The 24,358-nt window shown below is 46.8% G+C and overlaps 1 protein-coding gene across 1 annotated transcript; it reads right to left on the bottom strand.

Annotated features, from left to right (window-relative positions):
* Positions 1–666: 666 nt before the first annotated feature.
* LOC116637096 (cytochrome P450 4F2-like) lies at positions 667–22,667 on the bottom strand. The gene is made up of 13 exons (XM_032412302.1): positions 22,609–22,667; positions 22,056–22,254; positions 19,948–20,092; positions 16,565–16,618; positions 16,344–16,471; positions 13,062–13,183; positions 12,035–12,305; positions 10,974–11,040; positions 10,658–10,787; positions 2,471–2,604; positions 2,312–2,376; positions 2,036–2,118; positions 667–1,628 (listed from the first exon to the last, which is right to left on the bottom strand). The coding sequence occupies exons 2-13, from the start codon at positions 22,251–22,253 to the stop codon at positions 1,451–1,453; spliced, it is 1,575 nt and encodes a 524-aa protein (XP_032268193.1). The 5' UTR covers position 22,254; positions 22,609–22,667; the 3' UTR covers positions 667–1,450.
* Between the last annotated feature and the right edge of the window lie 1,691 nt (positions 22,668–24,358).

The following is a 24,358-nucleotide window of genomic DNA, read 5'->3' as shown; positions in this document are numbered from 1 at the left end:
ATTACTTGATTGCTTGCTAAACAAAACAGAGTATACGATGGCTAACACCACTTGCTATGCCATCGAGGCCTTAAATGACTTTCAAAATGGTATTAGGTATTTTAACTGCACAAGATGGAATATGTGCTACCATAAGAACAAAATGTTGGGTATACATTCCAGATATCACCAAAACATTCCAGATATCACCAAAAAGATATCACCAAAAGATATTGCTAAAAAGATACAGATATTCAAATGGCGCTTTAAATGGTCTCTCTCTCTCTCTCTCTCTCTGTCTTTCTCTGTCCTTTAGTGATTGGTTAAACTCCTGGACTGGAGAAAGATTTTGGTCAATTATCAAAGTTTTTTTTTATTCAGGCTTCTCTTTCTCATTATATTAACCTAATTTGTTGTCTTTTCTGGTGTCTCCCTATCTGGTGTCAAGGCTCCTTCACTGCCATAACTTCCATCAGACAGATAATCCTTTCTACTCAAGGAGGTTCATATATGTTATCTACCTTGGTTTGGCAGCCTCTGTCTTTGGTAATTCCTATATATAAATTCCCCAGCTGACCAATGTTGACCCAAAGGTAAGAACATCTCTATGCCCCTATTCAGCAGGAAGAAGTTACAGAAGACTTCCATCCTCGGCAACCTTAAAGATTTAAGACTGTTCAGGGGTAAATGATGTGGGGAACAAAGGCACAAGGAAATGTAGATAAAATTAAATATCTTTATGACCTGCAGCCTACTGACAAATACTTCAGGCAGGCAGAATATACCATTCCTCCAGGAAACTCCCAACTCTTAATATTAATGCTAGAGAAAAAAACAATCTTAGCTTGATAATAACTAGGCCTCTAGTATCCTGTGACTCTTTACCATATGAAACTCATTTTTGGATATTTCCTTTTGTCTTTACCTCCCCAAACTCACAAAGTATATAATCCGCTGCTCCTCACAATCCCAGGGCAGCAGCTCTTATCCCCGTGCTTTAATAAAACCACCTTTTTGCACCAAAGACCTCAAGAATTCTTTCTTGGGGGGGGAAGCTCTGAGCCCCAAACTTCAAACCACATCATATGGATGGAGTGCTGGCAGGCAGTTTGAAGACCCCTTCCCAGTTATTGAATTGAGACCACTTAGGTTAGAGTTTTAGCATGCTTTTCTTTGTTCTATTTTCTGTCTGTTCTTTGGAAATCTGGAGTAACCACAGGTTGGATTCTGGGAGAACCCGCAATCAAAATGGGGGCCTGTGGTCAGCTGGAAAGACTGTCAGGGTTTTGGGCTCAGACACCTGCCTCCTCTCCACCCAGCCTCCCTGACCCTAGCGTTCCATCAGGTCCCAAGCGCCCCCTGCTGGCTCTCGATGAGGCTCGGGCAGAGGAGACCTCAAAGTTTTATTCCTGGGATTCTGCAAAGCGAGGCGTGTAGGTTCTGGGTGGATCCCAAGCCACGACCTGGCGGGTCACCGGGAGCCCGAGCTCAGCGGCTCCACGCGCAGCCGAAGTCCACCCTCTGCGCGCAGGATGAGCTCCGGCTTCCTGCACGGCTCCTCCTCGTTGGGCAGGACCCGGAAGCGCAGCAGCGTGAGCGCCAGGACCACCTTCATCTCGGTCATGGCAAACGTCTTCCCAATGCAGTTCCTGCGGGCGGAAGTGAGGGCTCTGACTCACCACGGACCCCAGCAGGTCCCATCGCGCCCAGAACTTGGTCTGGGACCCCTAGTCCCGCCCGCAGGGATCCATAAGTGGGCTAACCCATGCCTGGGACCCCCATGTGGGCTTGCCTATCCCCTGAGCTTGGCCCAGACCCCAGCCCTGAACTCAGGCCAGCGGACAGGGGGAAGGGGCTCTGCCCACACCGAGGAGCCCTTGTTAGACCCACGCAACCTCCACTCCCCAAACCCTTACCTCTAACCTCTGGAAGAGGGGAAAGAAGGAGAGCCATCCTCAATTTCCCGCTTTTCACGCCGCACAGCCATGTCTGGGATCTCAGTCCCAGGCCCCTGGCCCCACCACCCTGTCCCGCCTCAGTTGCCCACTGCGCTCACCTGGGGCCTGCAGAGAAGGGAATAAAAGCCAAGGGCGACCTCTTCTTGATGTTTTCTGGGTCAAAGCGGAAGGGATTGTATACCTGGGAGCAGAGAGAGGCAGGGCTGCTGGATGGGGTTTCCCAGGACAGCCAGCTTGGGAAAGGCAGACTTGTGTTTGATGGGGGAAGGTGATGTTTGATTTGCCAGGTCAGAACCCTGCGCCCTCCCCTAGGTCCCCCTGGGGGAATAGACAAGGAGGTGGGTGGGCCGTGGGGACGGAGGGGGAGGCAGCACCTCAGGATCTGGCCACACGGATGGGTTGTGGTGGGTCGCGAAAATATTAATGAGACAGGTAACACCTGTGGGAGATGAAGGACCAGTCAGGAAGTTTCCCCCTGCCTGATGGGCCCCTCTTCCTACCCAGGAGTATCCTCCCCCTGAGGTTGTGGGCACCTTTGGGGATGACCCGGCCATCTGGGAGCCTGATGTCCTGGGTACAGCAGCGGGCAATGACTGTAACCGGGGGGTGCAGCCTCAGACTCTCCTTGATGCACATGGTCAGGAAGGGCAACTGGGCCAGGTCGTCCCTAAGGAAGCCCCCCAACAATTATCCAGGCAGCAAAAACAGAGACCCTTCCCCCCCTCCCCCCCAGTCCTCTAGTGCCCCATGAGATCCCCTCTCCCTATACCAAAATAAATTCCAGATGGATCAAATATCTCCAAACTCATTGACTTTTGTACATTAAATATGTACAGCTTTTTATATGTCAATCATACCTCAATAAAGTGGTTTTTAAAAAAGAAAGAAAAGCAATATCACAGAAGAGAAAATTTAGCTGGGTGTTTTTAGAAGATTTTCTGAGCAAAACACGGCACCCAAAAGCCAACCATAAAAAGTTTTACAAATTTGCATAAAAATTACATATTGTTTATTGCAAGAGAGCAAAATCAAAAGCCAAATGAGTGAGAAACAACAGAAACAGATCCAATGTTCTTTCTCTCATGGTATTAGAGATACTAGCTAATGTAATTAGACAAGAGAAAAAAGGAGAGTAATGCAATCTGAAATGTACGGGTAAATGTGTCATTTTTGGCAGATAGTGATTCTATGCTTAGAAAACACAAGAGAATACACCAGAAAACCTTTATAAACATTGAAGATAAAGTAAGGGGGTTAGATTCTTTTTCTTTAGTCCGCTTCAAATTGTGTGGTGATTTAAATTTTTAACAGCTGGTACAGTTAACTGGTTCAAACTGGAAAACTATAAAACACCACCCCTCTGACTCAACCCCACTCATTTCCCATTCTCACAGTTTGCCTAGGTTCTTATTTTTTATTTATCCTTTCAGAGTTACTTTTTTGCATTAAAAAATTTTTAGAGTAGCATACTATATATTATGCACACTGCTCTGTATCTTTTTCATTCAACAGTATAGCAATCTCTTCTTGTATATTTCCTGGGATTTGTGTTGAGAATAAAGGCATCCATATTCTGGAATTCTAAAATAATTTCCCACAGTTTCCTCTGAGCTTTTAAGACACTTTTATTTTTTTATTTTGTTTAAAATAAAATTTTAATTTTATTTTAAATTTTTTTATTTTAAATATTTGATTCCATCTTGATGTTATATTATTACAAGACATGAGAAGCAAGTTGAATTAACTTTTTTCTGGATAGCTCCCCAGTTATTCCAAGAGCTTTTTAATTTTTTTTAATATGAGACTCCATGCTTACCATTTACTAGGTTCACTGGACACAAAATTTACATGCATATTAAAAAAATTAGTTTTCCCTAATGATGTACTGTATGGTGACTAAATAACATAATAAAAAATTTTTTAAAAAATTAGTTTTCCATGTTGAAATAACAATCAATTAGAAAAGATAAAAGAAAAGATGATGATGATATAAATACCTGGATTAAGCTTAGCCCCCCCAAAAATATAGAGATTGAAATCTGTATATTCCAATGAATTTTTAAACTTCTGTCAATACAAATAGAAGATATAAGTCAGCATAGCAACAGAAGTGTCTTAGAGTTAATTTAACAAAATATGCATAAGATCTCTAAGAAAAAATTTTAGACTTTATTAAAAGGCTAAAGAGTATTCAAATATCCAAAAATGGGAGTATTCCTTCCACAATCTAGGATGGTATGTGTTCATATCATGAAGTAATCTGTTTCCACAAGTCAATCATATATTCAACTCAACCAATAGAATATATTCAGTTCAAGTGAAAATCTACCTGATACCTTTAGGAACTTGATAACCTTACTCTAAAACATTTCTGGAAGGATAAAAGATCATGAAGCGTTAGGTCAATTTAAAAATGAAAGATTAGGGGGTGCCTGGGTGGTTGGTTGAGCATCTAGCTCTTGATTTCAGCTCAGATCATGATCTCAGGGTTGTGGGATCGAGCCCCATGTCAGGCTCCATGCTCAGCGCAGAGTCTGCTTAAGGTTCTCTCTCCCTCTGCCCCTCCCCACCTTTCAAATAAATAAATAAATCTTTAAAAATAATAAAAATAAAAATGAAAGGGTGCCTGGGTGGCTCAGTTGGTTAAGCATCTGCCTTCAGCTCAGGTCATGATCCCAGGGTCCTGGGATCGAGCCCCACGTTGGACTCCCTGCTCAGTGGGGATCCTGCTTCTCCTTCTGCCTCTTCCCCTGCTTGTGCGCTCTCTCTCTCATAAATAAAATCTTTTTTAAATTGTTAAAAAATAAAAATGAAAGATTAAGGAAGAGAAGCTCACTCTACCAGATATTAAGACCTACCACAAAGGTGCAGTGATCAAACAAACACCCAGTGTGGGCATGCTGCAAGAATAGGAGAAGAGACCCATGCAACAGAAAATGTGAGTAACTGAAGCCTTAACATCTGGTAAGGGAAGCCCACAAAACCCTAGAATAAGGATAGACAGTAGGGCTGTGAAAGAAAATTTGGACAAATTTGTCTCCATAAAAACTAACCAAAAGTGCCCCTCAAAAGTCAAAAGGCAATCTTTTGCAACACAAGAGAGAAAAGGATTACTTTTTTAAGTGAGTTATTATAAGTAAATATGAAAAAAGAGAAAACCTCAAAGAGAAACAACAACAACAACAAAAAGGTGAGTACCACTCACATAAAGTGAAAGACAAATGGCTTATCAATGTGTGCAGAAGAAGGATCTGAATAGACGTTTTTAAAAGACACATGAATGGCCAACAGGTACATGAAAAGGTGCTCAAAATCACTAATTATCAGGGAAATGCAAACCAAAATTACAATGAGATCTCACCTCACACCTCACAACTGTTAGAATAGCTATTATTAAAAACACAAGAGATAAATTCTGATGAGGATGTGGAGAAAAAGGAACCCTGTACAGTTGGTGGGACTGTAAATTGATTCAGACACTGTGGAAAACAGTATGATGTTTCCTCAAAAAAATTAAAAAGCAGAACCACCACACTATCCAGCAATCTCACCTCTGGGTAGTTATCCAAAGAAGATGAAAACTCTAACTCAAAAAGTGTATATATAACCCCATGTTCATTGGAGCATTATTTATAATAGCCAATGTTATGAAAACCACTTGTGCCCATCAATGGATGAATGGGTAAAGAAAATGTGATATATATTCAATGGAATGTTACTCAGCCATAAAAAAAGAAATCAAGCCATTTGCAATGACATAGATGGACCTTACAGGCATTATGCTAAGGAAATAAGTCAGACAGAGAAAGACAAATATGATATGATTTCACTCATAGGTAGAATCTAAAGAAACAAACAAACAACAAAAACAAGCTCATGGATACAGAGAGCAGACTGGTTGTTGCCAGAGGTGGGGGGTGGGAGGAAAATGGGTGAAGGAGTCAAAAGGTAATAACTTCCAGTTATAAAATAATTAAGTCATAGGGATATTATCTACAGCATTACATAGTTACTGTATTTTCATTAATAATACTGTATTGACTATAGTTAATAATACTGTAGGTAATCATACTGTATTGCATATTTGGAAGTTGCTAAGAGAGTAGATCTTAAAAGTTCTCATCACATGAAAAAAAAATTCCACAATTATGTGTGGTGACAAATATTAGCTAGACTATTTGTGCTGATCATTTTGCAATATATACAAATATCAACTCATTTGTTGTACACCTGAAAGTAATAGAATGTATGTCAATTATACCTCAATATTAAAAAGTGTTGGGAGTAGCCCCCCAAAATGTGCAAAAGATGTTAAACCTCTTATTTAAAGAAATGTTCATAAAAAGAGGAAATATGAAAAATTGGCAAAGATTTAAAATTCAATACAATAATACCATAGGTAAAGGTATGGGAATGCTGAAAGAATGTCCAATGGAAAAAAGACAGTCTCTTCAACAAATGGTGTTGGGAAAATTGGACAGCCACCTGCCGAAGAATGAAACTGGACCATTTCCTTACACCACACACAAAAATAGACTCAAAATGGTTGAAAGACCTAAATGTGAGACAGGAGTCCATCAAAATCCTAAAGGAGAACACAGGCAGCAACCTCTTCAACCTCATCCGCAGCAACTTCTTCCTAGAAACATCGGCAAAGGCAAGGGAAGCAAGGGCAAAAATGAACTATTGGGACTTCATCAAGATAAAAAGCTTTTGCACAGCAAAAGAAACAGTCAAGAAAACCAAAAGACAATTGACGGAATGGGAGAAGATATTTGCAAATGACATATCAGATAAAGGGCTAATATCCAAAATCTATAAAGAACTTATCAAACTCAACACCCAAAGAACAAATAATCCAATCAAGAAATGGGCAGAAGATATGAACAGACATTTTTCCAAAGAAGACATCCAAATGGCCAACAGACACATGGAAAAGTGCTCAACATTGCTCGGCATCAGGGAAATCCAAATCAAAACCTCAATGAGATACCACCTCACACCAGTCAGAATGGCTAAAATTAACAAGTCAGGAAAGGACAGATGTTGGCAGGGATGCGGAGAAAGGGGAACCCTCCTGCACTGTTGGTGGGAATGCAAGCTGGTGCAGCCACTCTGGAAAACAGTATGGAGGTTCTTCAAAAAGTTGAAAATAGAGCTACCATATGATCCAGTTATTGCACTACTGGGTATTTACCCCAAAGATACAAATGTAGGGATCCGAAGGGATACGTGCACCCTGATGTTTATAGCAGCAATGTCCACAATAGCCAAACTGTGGAAAGAGCCAAGATGTCCATTGACAGATGAATGGATAAAGAAGATGTGGTATATATATATATAATGGAATATTATGCAGCCATCAAAAGGAATGAGATCTTGCCATTTGCAATGATGTGGATGGAACTGGAGGGTGTTATGCTGAGTGAAATAAGTCAATCAGAGAAAGACATGTATCATATGACCTCACTGATATGAGGAATTCTTTTTTTTTTTTTTAAAGATTTTATTTTATTTATTTGACACAGAGAGAGAGAGACAGCTAGAGAGGGAACACAAGCAGGGGGAATGGGAGAGGGAGAAGCAGGCTCCTGGCTGAGCAGGGAGCCCGATGCGGGGCTCGATCCCAGGACCCTGGGATCATGACCTGAGCCGAAGGCAGACGCTTAACGACTGAGCCACCCAGGCGCCCCTGATATGAGGAATTCTTAATCTCAGGAAACAAACAGGGTTGCTGGAGTGGGGGGTGGGGTGGGAGGGATGGGATGGCTGGGTGATAGACACTGGGGAGGGTATGTGACATGGTGAGTGCTGTGAATTGTGCAAGACTGTTGAATCACAGATCTGTACTTCTGAAACAAATAATGCAATATATGTTAAGAAAAAAAAAAGAAGATAGCAGGAGGGGAAGAATGAAGGGGGGGAATCGGAGGGGGAGATGAACCATGAGAGACTAGGGACTCTGAAAAACAAACTGAGGGTTCTAGAGGGGAGGGGGTGGGGGATGGGTTAGCCTGGTGATGGGTATTAAAGAGGGCACGTTCTGCATGGAGCACTGGGTGTTATGCACAAACAATGAATCATGGAACACTACATCAAAAACTAATGATGTAATGTATGGTGATTAACATAACAATAAAAATTAAAAATATTATGTATACTATATCTACATAACGTATATCATATGTATATATATGTATACTAATATATGTATATGTAATATATTTTGCAAATATGCATTAAATTATACACACCAGAAAAAAAAAAAAAGGTATGAGAATGCTGACAACATCAAATTCAGCTGACAGGAATAGATTTGTAATAGCTATCAAAATGACAAAAACTCAGACTGTCTTTGACTCAGCAATTGCCTTTCTGGAAATTTGCACTGGAGAGACGTTCACATGTGTAAGCGTGGGTCAGTGTTGACTATCCCATGTTTATTTTAGCCAAAGCCTAGAAACAATCCAAATATCCACCAGTGGGAGAAGTTTAGATAAATTACGTCACTGCCATTATGGTAGAATATTACACAGCAATCAAAAAGGAGGAATTAGGGCTCACAAGTCCTATCACACACTGCAGGCTGAAAAGTAAATCAGCACAGAGACTCTGGAAGGCAATTCAGCAATGTCTAGTATAATTGAGAATACTAACATGAGTGACCTAAAGGGGTGAACCAAGTGAACTATGAACAGCTATGCAGCACACAGAAAGAAGGAGCTGTAAGACACACTGTTGAGTGAATAGAACAAGTTACAAACTGTATGTATACAGAAATGCAAATTGTGTTAATGGACAAGAAGATGAGAGAGAAAGACGATAGATATAGATGATATAGATGATAGACAGATGTATAGATAGACAGGTAGTTATGGAAAGACACATGACAAATCAATGAATCTGGAAACCCCTAGGGAGACAGGAGGGGATTCAGTTGGGGGGCAGGAAGTCAATGATAACTGTAGTCTCCTTTATAATGTCTCAGGGCAAGAAGAACTTGTTCTTGTCATTGTTTTTGTAATTCAAAACTACTTTTCCAACATTCATGTTTTGAGGGAAAAAAGATCTCAAAGACACTTTGCTAATGTATAGACCTTAATTCCCATTGGAGGGGGTAGGGAGATAGTTTTCATATAAATGTGGGTATAAGGATAGAGGTCTTCTGGAAGGACACATAGGAAATCATTGACAGGAGTTAGTCCTAGAGTGAAGATTAAGAAAAAGTTCATTTCTATTATAAACTCTCTCTTTCTTTTAAAAATTTATTAATTTATTTGAGGGGGGAGGGGGACGGGGCAGAGAGAAAGAGAGAGAGAGAATCTTAAGCATACTTCATGCTGAGCATGGAGCCAGACATGGGGCTCAATCTCACAACCCCAAGACCATGACCTGAGTGAAAATCCAGAGTCAGACGTTTAACCCAGGTGCCCTGATTATAAACTCTCTTTTATAGGGGTGCCTCGGTGGCTCAGTTGGTTGGGCATCTGCCTTTGGCTCATGTCCAGTTCAATGCCTGCTCAACATCCCCAAGCCCCTGGCCTGCCCCAGACCTCAGAATCCCCTCCCTGGTCCCCATGTTGCAGCTTGTCCTCTCCAGTATGTTCCCCACACTAGCCCTAGAAAGATCTTCCTGGTACCCAGATCTGACCTGTCTTCCTCCTGCTCAAACAATTCCCGCAGTTCCCCATTGCCCTTGGGTTAACAACTGAAGCCAATAACATTGCTTCTAAAGTCTCCCACAACCAGCCTCTGCTGCCATTCCCCAGCCACATCACCTCACCATGAGTCAGTGTCTGTTTCTCTTTCTCTTTCTGTCTCCCCCTGTGTGTCCGCCTGTCTGCCTCTCTTTCTCTCTCTCTCCTCCCCTCCTCCCTTCTCTCTTTCTCTCTGTCTCCGCCCTTCTCCCTCCTTCCCCCTCTCTTCTCCCTTTCCCTCTTCCCTTCCTCCGCTCCTCTTCACTTTTGCCCACTCTGTCCTCTTGAACTAACTGCACCCCAACCACACCCAAATATCTACTGATCATCACTCAGTGTCTCAGCAGAGGCACCCTCTCTACCCTTAGGCTTGCCTCTCATACTCTCCACCCTAGTCCAGCCCATGTGGACCAGGAGTGTCCTGACCCTACACAATTCCCCCACCAGTCTAGAGCTCTTGGAAGACAAGGGCCAGGGCCAGTTCCTTCTTGGGTCTCCAGGACACAGTATGGACTAGTAAGAATTGGAGAAAGTACAGAACCGGGAATAGAAAGGCAGTGTGGCAGTGTTCTCTGAATGGGGGCTGGATGGATGAAGATGCAGGTGTTCCTGGACAAGAAGTGAATGATTTTAAAACCACATATTCCAAACGAATCCTGGACTGAACAATATGGAAGGAATTAGAAGGCAAGAGAGAAACAAACATTTAGGGAGTAAAGATGTTCAGGGGGGGAAAATGTGATTTAAGAGAGAAAAGTAAGAGAATGGAGTGGAAGTTCACTTACTGAATATGTACTAAGTGGCATCATCTGCCTTCATACATTGTCACTAATTCTCTCAGCAGCCCAGATCTTTCTCTTTCCCCTGCTCTCCAGGCTGGGTACAGACCCTGTCTCTGAGCTCTACTCCTATTTTCACTAAGCAATAATGACAGAATTAACCAAAAGATTCTTCCCCTTCCCCGACTAGGGAACAAAGGCAATGAGAGAGGTTCAGGAAAAAACCATGATGACCTGCACTCACCATTCAATCTCTTGAGGCTCACGGTCCCCCAGGAGCTCTTGCACCTCCTGCCGACAGCGTTCCTGGTATTCTGGGTGCTTTGCAAGGTTGTACAGGACCCAGGAGAGGCCACTGGCTGTGGTGTCATGGCCTGAGAGGCAGCCAGACTTACATCTCTGGGCTTATTCAGCACCAGAGGGTGGACAGCACCCTTAATTAAGGGCGTCAGGGGGGATGGGGAGGATGAGGTGGGATGGGGTGGTCCAGGGCCAACCTGCCAAGTTCCTGGGATTGGACAAACCCCTGCCCCCCTATAGTCCCACACTGGGATGCTCACCCTCAAACATAAATGTGTCAGCTTCAGCTCGGATGTCCTCGTCTGACAATTGTTTTCCATCTTCATCCTGGAGAGAAATAAGACACCCCCCCCGACACACACACACACCGAATCATATCAGCTCTGAGAGCTCCTGAGCCTAACCTGAGACAATTCAAAAACCCAAGCCCACCCTACATTCTTACACCTCCTTTGCTCACTATCACCAGAGACCCCACTCCACAGCTCTCCTCCTTGGCCTCTTTCCCTCCTCCTTCGTTCCTGGTGGGAGAAATCAATGATCCATGAATATTTTCATGTTTCTACCTGATGAGGACTTTCAGAAAAAAATTGAACTGGCAACCTGGATTACAGGAGATTGAATGACAACTTCCCTTGGAAGTTAGAGACTGAGCATTGCTCCAGAGCCATTTGCTCACATTCTAGGATAGTAAATCCAGAGATTCTTCAACTCCCCTGGCAATAAGCCAACAGAACCTGTAAACATTGCTTTGCCTTCTCAGTGAAGAGGACTTGTTTATACACCAACTCTCTCTCTCTCTCTCTCTCTCTCTCTCTCAGAATAAGAAGGGGCAGATTTGTCAGCAGTCCTTCATAAGTTCCAAGATTCATAATGTAGAGTTACCTCTCCTGTGATGGAAGCATGGCTGCATGTACAGATAAAAGCATCATGTAGCTCTCAGAAGAATTTTAGAATGGGGAATCACACCTACAATTCTACTCTGGCTACCCTTACTTCTGTGAGCAATAAATGGGCTTCTCTGATCTAGGTTCTTGTATATAAATAAACACACACATGCACACACACACACACACACACACTAGACTACCATATTAACTAGAATAAAATCTCAGGCCCTTCCCAGTTTCAGACATAGCAGTCCCCTGCAGGCTGCATTCCACATAGTCATCTCTAAAACATATCCCTAATCCATCCCTCCCTTCCTCAAGCACCTTCCATGGCTCCCCAGTGCCCTCTGAATCAAGTCTCAGTTCTTCAATCTGAAATTTGAAATCAAAGTCCATTCTACCTCTTGAATTCAGATCCCAGAGAAACCCACCTTGGTCAGCAGGAGGACATCAATGAAGTCCAAAGTCTTGGTCTCAGCCTTGGCCTTTAGGAAGTCATCAACACCCTGATCAGGGAGAGTGCGGCGCCGCTCCTGGATGACAGCATCTGTGAAGTTGTGCACCAGGCGGCAGGCTCTGCGGAAGCGCTGTCCATCTGGAGTGAGGTAGTACAGGAAGTCCCTGTGCACGAGGATCTGTTGGTGCCGTTTTGCCACAAGGGCACTGAGCTCTAAGATGGCAGCAATATATTCACTAGGCTTCCTGCAGGATGGGGACATGAAGGGGGGCAACAGCTTAGCTCACCTGAAGACTGAGAAAATGCCTCCCACCAGAAGCTGGGAGCTACCTCCCATCAGAAAACTGAGTATCCGAGAACAGATGGCCCCACAGGTACATGGTGGGGATGATCCAGGAGACGTGACTCTCCAGAATTTCTTCTCTCCCTGATTCCCATTTCTATGAGCTGCCCCCATGCCCCAGGCACCCTATCCCAGCTGGGACATTATGCTTTCCTCCTCCTTCTCCATGCAATTCAGACTTTATCTTCTCCCCTTTGGTCAATGGACCCAGGCCCCTCCCTAATCTTGCATTCAATGTCAATACCATCCACCATCTACACAATGATTGGTCTTCTCTAGAGTCAGATGTCCAAGAACAGCTTTGACCATGACCCTCAACTGCTCAACCACCTTCCATGCCTCCCTGGAAACCTCAGGATAAAGTTCATATGCCTTTGTCTGGATTTTGAATGTCCTTAAGATACAGCCCCTGCCAAACCCTCCAACCTCATTCGTAAGGTGACTCCTCACTGTGGCACATGCTTTGCTCATTGTGGCCCCATGGCCTTTATTAAACATTTCTACCTACCTGAAAAGATCACTCTTTCTCTTTCCCTTCATTGTCCTTCAATGTCTAGCTCTGATCCATCTCCTCCAGGAAGTCCCCTCTGATTGTGCTGACCAGTCCTCCCTTCCCCATCCACTCCCTTATGTTCTCATGCCCGGGGCAGAGACTCACTCCTGGCAATTGCTGTCAAAACTGAAGACACATTTCTGCAGACTGTCCAGGGTCATGAGGCTGATGTGTTCAAACATGTTCAGATGGGTGCTGCCCTCTGACACCAGGCGTTTCCACTTGGCCTGGGAAGAGAAGGAAGCAGAGCAGGGTCTGGAACCTGCCTCCCCTGAAGCCCTCCTCAACACCAACCACCAAGATGGAATCCCCCAGACCCAGCCTCCTGGCCCCAGGCACCCATCCCCAAGGAGGACCAGGCTTGGGTAGAAGTAGAAGCTGTTACTATTAAGACCCCATGGCTGGGAGTCAGGAGACCTGGGTTCAAATTCTGGCTCTGCCTCCTATACTCTGTGTGCCCTTGGTCACCTCATTGCCCTCTCTGGGCTCCACCTGCCAAAGCTTCAGTAACAGTTAAGATGACTTGCTGTGGTGTCAAATAAACCAGGATGAAATCCCAGCTCCACTTATTAGCTCACATGCTAGCTGTGTGAACGTGGGCAAGCTCCCTAACCTCTCTGAACCTCATTTTTATCACCTATAATGGACAAGATTATCTCTACCTTATAGAGTTGTGAAAATCAAATGAGACACCATATGTCATGGAATGTGCACATAGTTTCTAGCAATAGTAAGTGCTTAATGTTAGCTTTCATCATTTTCATTGTTATAAATTAAGAAAAAGTCTCCTTTTGGGAGCGCCTGGGTGGCTCAGTCGTTAAGCATCTGCCTTCGGCTCAGGTCATGTCATGGGATCCAGTCTCCCATCGGGCTCCCTGCTCAGCGGGAAGCCTGCTTCTCCCTCTCCCAGTCCCCCTGCTTGTGTTCCCTCTCTCGCTGTCTCTTTCTCTGTCAAATAAATAAATAAAATCTTTTTTTAAAAAAAGAAAAAGTCTCCTTTTTGAGAGAGGTAGCCCGTGGTCACTGAGCTGCACATTCTTTTTTTTTTTTTTTTAATTTTACTATGTTATGTTAGTCACCATACAATACATCATTAGTTTTTGATGTGGTGATCCACGATCCATTGTTTTCGTATAACACCCAGTGCTCCATGCAGTACGTGCACTCCTGTTAATACTCATCACTGGGCTAACCAATCCCCCCTCCCCCCTCCCCTCTAAAACCCTGTTTGTTTCTCAGAGTCCATAGTCTCTCATGGTTCATCTCTCCCTCCAATTTCCCACCCCCTTCATTTTTCCCTTCCTTCTCCTAATGTCCTCCATGCTATTCCTTATGTTCCACAAATAAGTGAAACCATATGATAATTGACTTTCTCTGCTCGACTTATTTCACTTAGCATATCTCCTCCAGTCCCATCCATGTTGATGTAAAAGTTGGGTATTCATCCTTCCTGATGGCTGAGTAATATGCCATTGTATATATGGACCACATCTTCTTTATCCATTCATCTGTTGAAGGGCATCTCGGCTCTTTCCACACTTTGGCTATTGCAGACATTGCTGCTATGAACATTGGGGTGCATATGGCCCTTCTTTTCACTACATCTGTGTCTTTGGGGTAAATACCCAGTAGTGCAATTGCTGGGTCATAGGGTAGCTCTATTTTTAAATTTTTGAGGAACCTCCACACTGTTTTCCAAAGTGGCCATACCAACTTGCATTCCCACTAACAGTCTAAGAGGGTTCCCCTTTCTCCACAACCTCTCCAACATTTGTTGTTTCTTTCCCTGTCCATTTTTGCCATTCTAACTGGTGTAAGGTGGTATCTCAATGTGGTTTTGATTTGAATTTCCCTGATGGCTAATGATGATGAACATTTTTTCATGTGTCTGTTAGCCATTTGTATGTCTTCTTCAGAGAAGTGTCTTTTCATATCTTCTGCCCATTTTTTGACTTGATTATTTGTTTTTTGGGTGTTGAGTTTGAGAAGTTCTTTATAGATTTTGGATACCAGCTCTTTATCTGTAGTATCATTTGCAAATATCTTCTCCCATTCTGTGGGTTGCCTCTTTGTTTTGTTGACTCTTTCCTTTGCTGTGCAGAAGCTTTTTATCTTGATGAAGTCCCAAAAGTTCATTTTTGCTTTTGTTTCACTATGAGCTGCACATTCTTGCTGGTATGCCCCCCAAAATGCAAGGCCCTGATGTTCTATACTTGAGCCATTTCTCAGCTGTGTTTGCAGCAAACACCTTTAGGGATAAGGTAATGTTTCCCCCTGGACAAATGTCAGGCTTGCTTCTAATGTCTAAAAAGTCATAGAGTCCCTAAACCTGGTACCCCTACCCTGTCATGCAACATACTGCATAAGCATTGAAGCCCACCTATGTTATCCTCATGGGATTTGGCAACTTAGAGAAAGAATGCAAATCAAGAAGCCTGTGTGCTTGTTGTACCATGAGTAATAAACTGTCCTTTGTCTCTGACATGGGAGTCTCCTGTCTTCTGACAGAATCCACAAAACAGTAACAATCTCACTCCTCAGCTTGCAAGTATGAAAAAAATCCCAGGCACTTTACAAAACCTCCAACTCCATTTCTTCACTTCCCTATGTCCATACCCTCTGCAATGTGATTTTTCAGCAACTGCCATTAAGAGGTGGAGCCTCTCTCACTACCTTTGGATTCTATACTGGCCTTTTGCCTTGCTTTGACCAAGAGACCATGGTGAAAAAACCCTACACCTAGATCTCAAGAGGCATTGAAGCTTCCTCTCAGTCTCTTGGAACCCTGCCTCAGCCATGTGAACAAACCCGAAATGCCTTCTGGAGGGAGAGAATCACATTAAAGAAAGTTCGGTTGTCTGAGTTGAGACCACTCTAGATCAGCCTGCAGCCAGCCAAGCCCCAAACATGTGAGAGGCCAGATCTGCAAAGTATATACATGACCCACAGCTGATCAGAGGTACATGTGACCCCATCATGTCCAGAAGACCCAGCCAACTGACTCACAGACTTGTTAGCAATAATAAACCTCAATTGTTTGGGACCAGTGATTTTGGAAGTGGTTCATTAATTCAGAAATAACTACTGTGTGATGTTCATACATTCAACTGTGTCTCAGGTTCCAAGGCTTCTTTGCAAGGAAAACAGAGAAACTAACACCTTCTGAGCATCTTCTATGTGCCAGGAACATGACTATATTACATTATCTTGACCACCCTGCAACATGGGGACCATTATTCCCATTTTACAGCTGAGAAAATTGAGACTCAGAGAGCAAGAGCAATGGCCCCAAAGCTAACCTAGAAGAGCCAGTATTCCAGACAAGACGTCACAGGGCCCCCATCACCCCCAAGGCTTCAGCTGGGACCCTGAGTTCAAGAGACTCACATGCATGACATTCACGCTATCATTGAAAATCTTCATATAGAGCTTCAGGATGTTGAAGTGGAAGGCAGGTGTCAGCATGTGGCGGTGGCTGCTCCATTTGTCACCAGCACTCAGCAGAAGCCCATCCCCTAGTAGAGGCAGCCAGGAGGAGTGGACAAGAGCAGTGCCTTTCCCTGGGCCCCCAAGGTTGTCCCCAGTCCCCTTTACCCACAGTTACTCACCCAGCCAGGGCTTCAGGAAGCTGTAGAAGACCATGTCCTTAGGCGCAATGGCAGCTGACATGAATGAGGACCATCAGGAGATGCACTTTGGGTTTGGGGGGGTAGAAGCTCCCACCAGGGGTCTGCATACCCCCTCCAAGCCCAGCATAATAGGAATGGAAACAATGGCAAAGGAAACAGAGAGGAGTGAGGAGGTGAGGGGAGACCAGACCAGGCTGCAGCACAGAGCAGAGCAAAGGCAGAGCCTGCAGACACACTTAGATGTACTTAGATGCACCCTAGCATGACACAACACACCCCAACACACCTTGACATGGCTCCTACCTGGTCCAACGTGTTCAAAACACCCAAACACAAATCAGCACTCCACAAAATGCCTTTACGGGAAAGTAGGACACCTCATCTGTCCCAGAGCCCCCTGATCTCTCCTGCAACAGTTGACATGGCCCCACCATGTGTTGGGGCTATGTCCTGACATGAAACAACATGCATAACACACACTGACAGGATGCAACATGCTCTGACATGGACCCAAAAACAACCTGACAAAACCTCAGTGTGACCCACAGATGGTCCAGACAGGGCTTAAATATGACCCACTAATGCCACAGCTGTGGACTAGGTATGACACAGACATATCCTAAGACCTGCCCTGGACAGACTCACATAAGCCCTCAGCATTTCTCAGGACTCTGGGCCGCTGACCTCAGACAAACCCCAAACATGGCCCAGACATGACCTATAGGAGAACCGGACATCTCAAATGGCATCTCAGACAAAAACCAGACAGACCCCACACATGCCTCAAATAGCCCTGGCCACAGACAAGCCCCAGACATGACTAAAGGCATCTTCACTTGATCTCAGGTATAACTATATACCATGTATAATCAAGCATGATGTATACCAGCTGTACCCAGAAGGCAGGTGGAAACATAAATGTGACCAGACATGGCCACCCAGCAGACGTTGCACAATCACACCCTAGGCGTGAGCACACATGACTGCAGGTCTGGCGGGGGGGTCCAGGTGAGACAGAGACAGTGGCATCTCTGCCACAACCCACCACCCCATCTGCAACTGGGCCACCAGCCAAGCTGGAAGCAGCACAAAGACCTCAGCAGTGAGTAAGCCGTGGCCATGGTGTGTCTACCTGGAGCAAAGAGCACAGGCTTGATGCACGTGGGGTGGAAGATGCGGATGACTGCATGCCAGGGACCCACCCACCAGCAGCACACATCCCCATAGGTCCTTGCCAGGTCCTGTGTGTACAGAAGACCTTCCTCTGAGCTCTGAATCTGGAGAGGAACAAAGAGGACCCAATTCACACTCTTTCTAGGTGGCCATGGGATAGAAGGACGTGCAGGGCAAGACCAACCTGAGCCTCATGAATCCCCTCCAGCAGCCCAGCCTCCTCCTGGGATCCCTCCCCAGACCATCCATATGACAACTGGGGTCCCATGATTACAAAAACAAAAAGGGTCTTTCCCCATTTGGGATCCCAAACACCACATTCACCTGGCTTCTCTTCTAACCTCATTTTCCAGATAAGAGAACTGAGGCTCTGAATGATGAAGTCACTTGCGTACAACCTCCCAGGTACTGAGTACATTCTTGAGACCTAAGCCCAGGTCTGTCTGAACCCAGAGCCTCTGTTCTTAGCCACTGAACTGCTTTGAGTCCCAAAATAATAGTTTTGAGAACCTATGCTTGCCAAAACCAGGCAGTCAGATCCACAGTGATTAAATGAAAAGTTGGGGCACCTAAGTGGCTCAGTCAGTTGAGCGTCTGCCCTTGGCTCAGGTCATGATGCTGGGGTGCTGGGATTGAGTCCCACATCAGGCTCCCTGCTCAGTAGGGAGTCTGCTTCACCATCTCCCCCTGCCCCTCCCACCAGTTCGTGCAGTCTCTCTCTCTCTCTCTCTCTCTCTCTCTCAAATAAATAAATAAAATCTGGGCACCTGGGTGGCTCAGTTGGTTAAGCGACTGCCTTCGGTTCAGGTCATGATCCTGGAGTCCCAGGATCGAGTCCCACATCGGGCTCCTTGCTCAGCAGGGAGTCTGCTTCTCCCTCTGACCCTTCCCCATCTCATGCTCTCTTTATCTCATTCTCTCTCTCAAATAAATAAATAAAATCTTAAAAAATAAATAAATAAATAAATAAATAAATAAATAAATAAATAAAATCTTTTATAATTAATTAATTAAAAATTGACCCTGGGGTGCAGGCCAGGAAAATTAAAGGGAATTCTGCAACTTTTCCTGGAACTGTTGGGAATAAGCTGACTTTTCCACAGGGGTTGAGCTTCTGGGACTCATCTTTACAAGAATGAGAATGAAGCCATCACAGTGCAAAACAGAACCCCCCCCCCAAAAAAAAATGAAGACAGATTTTGATGATGTTGTTTGAGACCTGGATCCAGCCATACCTGAAGACAACATCCCTGGACTTCACTGTAAATAGATGTCCTTTCTTTGATTAGACCATATAGGGTTGAGTTTCCACCACTCACAACTGAAAGAGACCTTGGCAGCCAGAGAGAGCTGGGGTGTCTTCCCTGCTCACCCAGAATTTGGGTGTCAAAGCCAAGGTCTCTGTCAGATGCTGCTCATTTCCCTGCTCAGCCTGGTCTGTCTGGAGGTGGAAGGAGCAGAAGACAAGGGAAGGGAGCCAGGCTGGGGTGGGCTCTCCTTAGGGAGATTCCTGGGGCCTGGAGCGGGAGGGCAATGAACCTGCAGTGGACAAGCTGCAGTGGACAACCAACCCACCAGAATGTCTGTGGATATCACAGAAATAGCAGCCCAGGTACTCCACCAGCTGCCAACCCTCATTGCTCTGGCCCTGGGGATGGGTGAGAGCGAGACCAGGCCCAGCAGGGGACCTCAGATGCTATGGATGTCCACAACATCACTCTGCCCTCTGCTTTTAAAAAAATTTTGGTCTTGTCCCAGACCCAGGTCCAGTAACTCCTCCTCCAAGAAGTCTTCCAGCCTGTCCCAACAGAGGCCTTGATTCTCCTCTGGGCTGCCACAGCCATCTCCTTCTGGCCAATTCCTTACCTCACCAGTTTGGGGATTTCTCTGTCTAGATCCATCTCCTCAAGATTGGGGGTTCCTCCAGGACAGAACCTTGGAATGAGGCCTCTTGGGGCCCCAGTGGTGCCGAGAGCACCAGGGTGGGGACAGGAGAGCAGACAGCAGTGGAGGGAGGAGAGGATGAGAAGGGGGTTGGAGAATATAAAAAGGGAAGAGGAAGATGCTGAGAGAGAAGAGGGGAGGAGGGACCAGGGACCTGCAGGGGCTGCAGGGAAGCTTGGAGATGAGGAGATTGAAAGCCCTGGGTTATGTCAAGGCGCCCACCACCACAAGCTCTGCATGAGTACCTGAGGCACCGGTGACACTCCGGACCATGTCAGGGTGGCAAGAAATGACCAGGGGCATGGTGGGGCCCATCCACATCTTAAACCCCTGGGTGTACGTGGCCACCAGCTGAGTTAGGACCCTCAAGCCCTGCTCCGTGGGGGGGACCTACAAGGAAACAGGGGTTGTCACCTCCCCAGAAGGATCCACAGCAGGTCCCCTTGCAGCCTCTACAGTGCACAGGGTATCCAAATTCTGCACAGATGGAGGGAATCTCTGCTTCCTCCTGCTCCTTCCCTCTGCGGACAGGAGGGTCCTGGAGGCCTCTCCACATCCCATGGGTGCATCCTAGGTCACAGGGAGAAGACATGCTCTCTGCCCACAGAGAGGCCGACCATAGCTTGAGAAGTCAGATTTTTCTTCTGGGAGTGGTTCCAACCTCAGGGAGGTGCCCATGAGGAAGGTTTGTGGTCAGCAGGGTGGCCTCAGGACTTCTACTGGGGCTCATTCCCACACCCTATCATGTCCTGGCCAGTTCCTCACATGGTGAAGGATCAGCAGACCTTCCAACCCTGGCAGACCCCAGGGGACAGATGTGAACTCTGCTCATCAGTCAAGAGGGCAGCTCCCACACATGAGTCCCTACCCTGCCAGGCTGTGCATAGAGCATCCTGTCTGTCTATCATCTATCTATCTATCTATCTATCTATCTATCTATCTATCTATCTCTTCCTATCTATCTTCCCTGAACCTATGGACTCTGATCAGTTGTGCCCTTTACAAATGAGGAAACAAGGCCACATCCCCCAAATGGAGAAATGGCATGGTTAGCTCCTGGGGACGCATCCTCTCCAGTCCCTCTCCATCCCTCTAGGATGCCCCATGCTGGCCTGACAAATACTCCCAGGCGCTCCAGACAGGTGAACAGAAGCCATTTTCACCTTTTTGACTGCCCTGTGCTCCCCAGGGACCCTGAGGCACTTGATGAGGTTGGTCCAGAGAGGGAGAGTGACTCAGCTGAGCTCACACAGCAAGAGGAACTAGAGGAGAGAAGAGTGATCCAGACGAGTCTCCATGGCCAAGCCATGGAGGGGGAGTGAGAGCAGTAACTTGATAACATTCCTGCTACCCCCAGGGTTTGCTAAGAACATTCCAAGACCCAGAATCTAAGGCAACCTTCACAATGAGCCTCGGGAATGCCCCCGTTCCGACCTTAACTATAATAAGCAGTAAAATCACAGGAAGTCCTTCCCCCAGCCGTGGTCCTCATCCTGGGCAGTTACGGTGAGCTGTGCCCATCCGTCAGCCTGCCTGGGGATGGGAGGAGCTAGCTGCTCATCCTTTGGCCTTGACCATGGCAGGTGAGCACAAGTTTACCACCTACGTCATCGAACACTTAATTTGAGTGTCTGCTGTATGCCAGCCCCTGGGCTGGGCACTCTAGTGTCTGCTCCCCAGAGCAGCTATCTAGTTGGAAAGGTGGAAGATAAGTAATTGAACAATTAACTCTTTAATTAAGCATGAGCAGACCCACAGTAGAAGTCAATATCTGGGGTGCAGGAGAGGGGTGAAAGAAAGCTTTCGCAAGGGGAAGTGAGTGGTTAACTTTATTCAGGTTGCGTAATGGGCCCATTGGGACATCTTAGCAGGGAAGAGGAAGCTGAGAGAAAGCTGTCCTGGGAAGGGGTGTGGGTGGGAAGCTAGACCCCTGTGGGCTGGGGTAGGGAGGTCATAGCTAATTCCTGTAGACAAGTGAGCAGACAGAAGGGAATGGGCCAGGCAGGGAGGGGACCCTGGACAGCGCCCCTGAGAAGGTCTCCAGGATAGCCATGGGCCCTGGGAACCCCAGGGGACTGTGCCTGTGCAGCCTGCCACGGGAGCCCCTCAGGGGGACATTAATGTGGGGAAGAGAAGCAGGAAGTGGATCCAAAACAGGCTAAAGGTGGGAGGACAAAGATGTGCAAATGGCCTGGGACAGCAGAGTGGAAGAGTGAGTGAGTAAAGAGGGGCTCCACTAGCCTCCCTGCTTCTCCCCTGACCCACACCCCAGCCCAACCCCTGATCCCCACCCCCGGCCCCTCAGGAAGTCCATCCACACTGATACCCCAGACCATGTCCCACCCACACTCACCAGGCCCACGTGACCCCAAAACCAGCTCCGTTTTGGGGGCTGCGGGAAACACCGGAGGCGGCAGCAGATGTCATGCAAGCGGTGGCTCCAGGCCAGGATGCGGGCCAGCAGCCAGGTGGCCCCGGCCAGCAACAGGAGCAGCCACGGGGAGGCGACCAGCTGCCCCAGGCCCAGCCAGGACAGGCTCCAATGTGACATCCTGGGGCACAGGGGACAGAGGGGGAGCTCCTGAGACCCAGCTGTGGGGCAGAAAGTGAGCTCCCTGGACTGCTCACAAAGGGGGGTGCCCAGGATGGGAGGGACAGGGACAGGGAGGGGCAGGGAAGGTGAGCACGGGGAACTGGGCAAATGAGGGGGGTCAAAGGGGGAGGAGGATTGGGAGAATTCCAGAGGAAGAGGCAGAGGGAGAGGGAGAAAAGGAGACACAGAGCGAGAGATAGTTAACCACCCACTGGTAGCCCCTCTTACCCCAGGACAGCTGCTTCCTGGAGCCCCCCCACCAACCCTGAGCAGCATCCTTCCCCACCCAGTGCCAGGACACCCAGCCTGGTACCTTCAGTCAGGAGCAGCTTAGCCACACAACCTCCTCTCCTCTCCTCTCCTCTCCTCTCCTCTCCTCTCCTCTCCTCTCCTCTTATTGGGAAGTCTTTGCCTCTGGCCCCTGACCTAGAGGACAAGGCTGCCAGGGGCCAGGCTAAGCCATCCAATCCCTGCCCACCTTCTTATATCCTCCCCACTTGGCAGTGGGCCAAATGGTGGGTGGGGGAGGGGGACTTGAGTGTTATCAAGATAGTTTAGGCTCTGGATCCTCAGAACTCAGCACCTCCCACGTGGGGTGGGGGGGTGAGTTGAGGGATGGGCAAAGGTGACTCTGGGCCCCCAAGTTAACAGTCTCCCTGCCCTTTCAAAGCTGGGGTGCGGAGGTAAAAGCTTCAACTTGAGAGTTCAGGTGCCATGGGAACAGGATCAGGCCAGCCTCCTCCCAATACATCTCTGGGTTTCCCCTCAATGTGTGAGTCAAGAGGGTGGCCTGCACCATTTTTCAGCACAGGATCAGGAAGCCTCTGGCCTCTGGACTGCACACGCCGGCAGGAGTTCAAGTCCTGCCTCCAAGCAGCCCAGGGCCTCGGTTGAGACCTGACTGCTGGGGGCAGGAGCAAAGAAACGGGCCTGGCTGGGGATTACCTGCATCAGATTCAGGGAGTAAGGGGTCCAGTCTGAAGAGGGCACCTGGGGGTGAGGAGGTAAGCCTGCAGGGGCCAGGGGCCAGGAGAGGGCGGGGCCCAGACAGAGGAAGCAGAGCTGGGAGACCCTGCATGGAGTTCTGCCCCCCGCCCCGGCTGTGTCTGTGGGCTGTGCCGGCCCCCTGTGGGCTCAGTCTTGCCATCTGGGAAATAGGGGGTCAGATGAGGGCTTGAGATTAGGGCAGAAGACAGTTCCACAGGACGGTGGAAAGGATCAGAAGCCTCCAAAAAGACAGACTGAAGAGAAAGGGCTGGAAACCGGTATTTGTTCTACTGTGTGCCAGCACTCCACATAAAGTAAACCTACTCTTGCAGAAGACTGTACGTAAAGTGCACCTACTGTGTGCTGGGCACCTCAAAAAATATGCCTACAGTGTGTTGGGAACTCTACATGAAGTGTGCTTACAATGCGCCAGGTATACTATATGAAGTGCACCCACTGTGTGCCAGGTACTCTCCACAAATCCTGTGTATGCCAGGTGTTCTACCTAAAGCATGCCTACTGTGCACTGGGTACCCTCCCTCAGGCATGCCTCCTAAGTGCTAGGTACTCTACCTAAAGCACACTTACTGTGTGCTAGGTACTCTATGTAAAGTGCACCTACTGTGTGCTGGGTGTTCTATGTAAAATATACCTACTGTGTGCCAGGTACCCTCATACAGCACATCTACTATGTGTCAGGTGCTTTGCAGAAAGTGAGCCTACTCTGTGCAAAGTACTTTACATGAAACATGCCTACTGTGTGTCAGGTACTCTACATAAGTGTACCTGCAATTTGCTGTGTACTCTACATAAATCTGACTACAGTATGACAGGTGTTCTACATAAAGCATACCTACTGAGTGCCAGACATACTACATAAAGAGTGCCTACTATGTGCTACAGGCTCCATATAAAGCATGTCCACTGAGTGTGCCAGGTATTGTGCAAAAAATGTTCCTTCTGTGTGCCAGGTGCTCTACACAAAGTAAACCTACGGTGTGACAGATGTTTTGCAATGAAATAATTCATCACACCCCCCCTCACCCCTCCAGGCCAGTGCCCTAGGATCAGGCAGA

Source organism: Phoca vitulina, unplaced genomic scaffold (assembly GCF_004348235.1).
Source record: "Phoca vitulina isolate PV1807 unplaced genomic scaffold, GSC_HSeal_1.0 scaffold13, whole genome shotgun sequence".
NCBI lineage: Eukaryota > Metazoa > Chordata > Mammalia > Carnivora > Phocidae > Phoca > Phoca vitulina.
The sequence above is the reverse complement of the archived record's forward strand: the minus strand, read 5'-3'. Positions and strand labels throughout refer to the sequence as shown.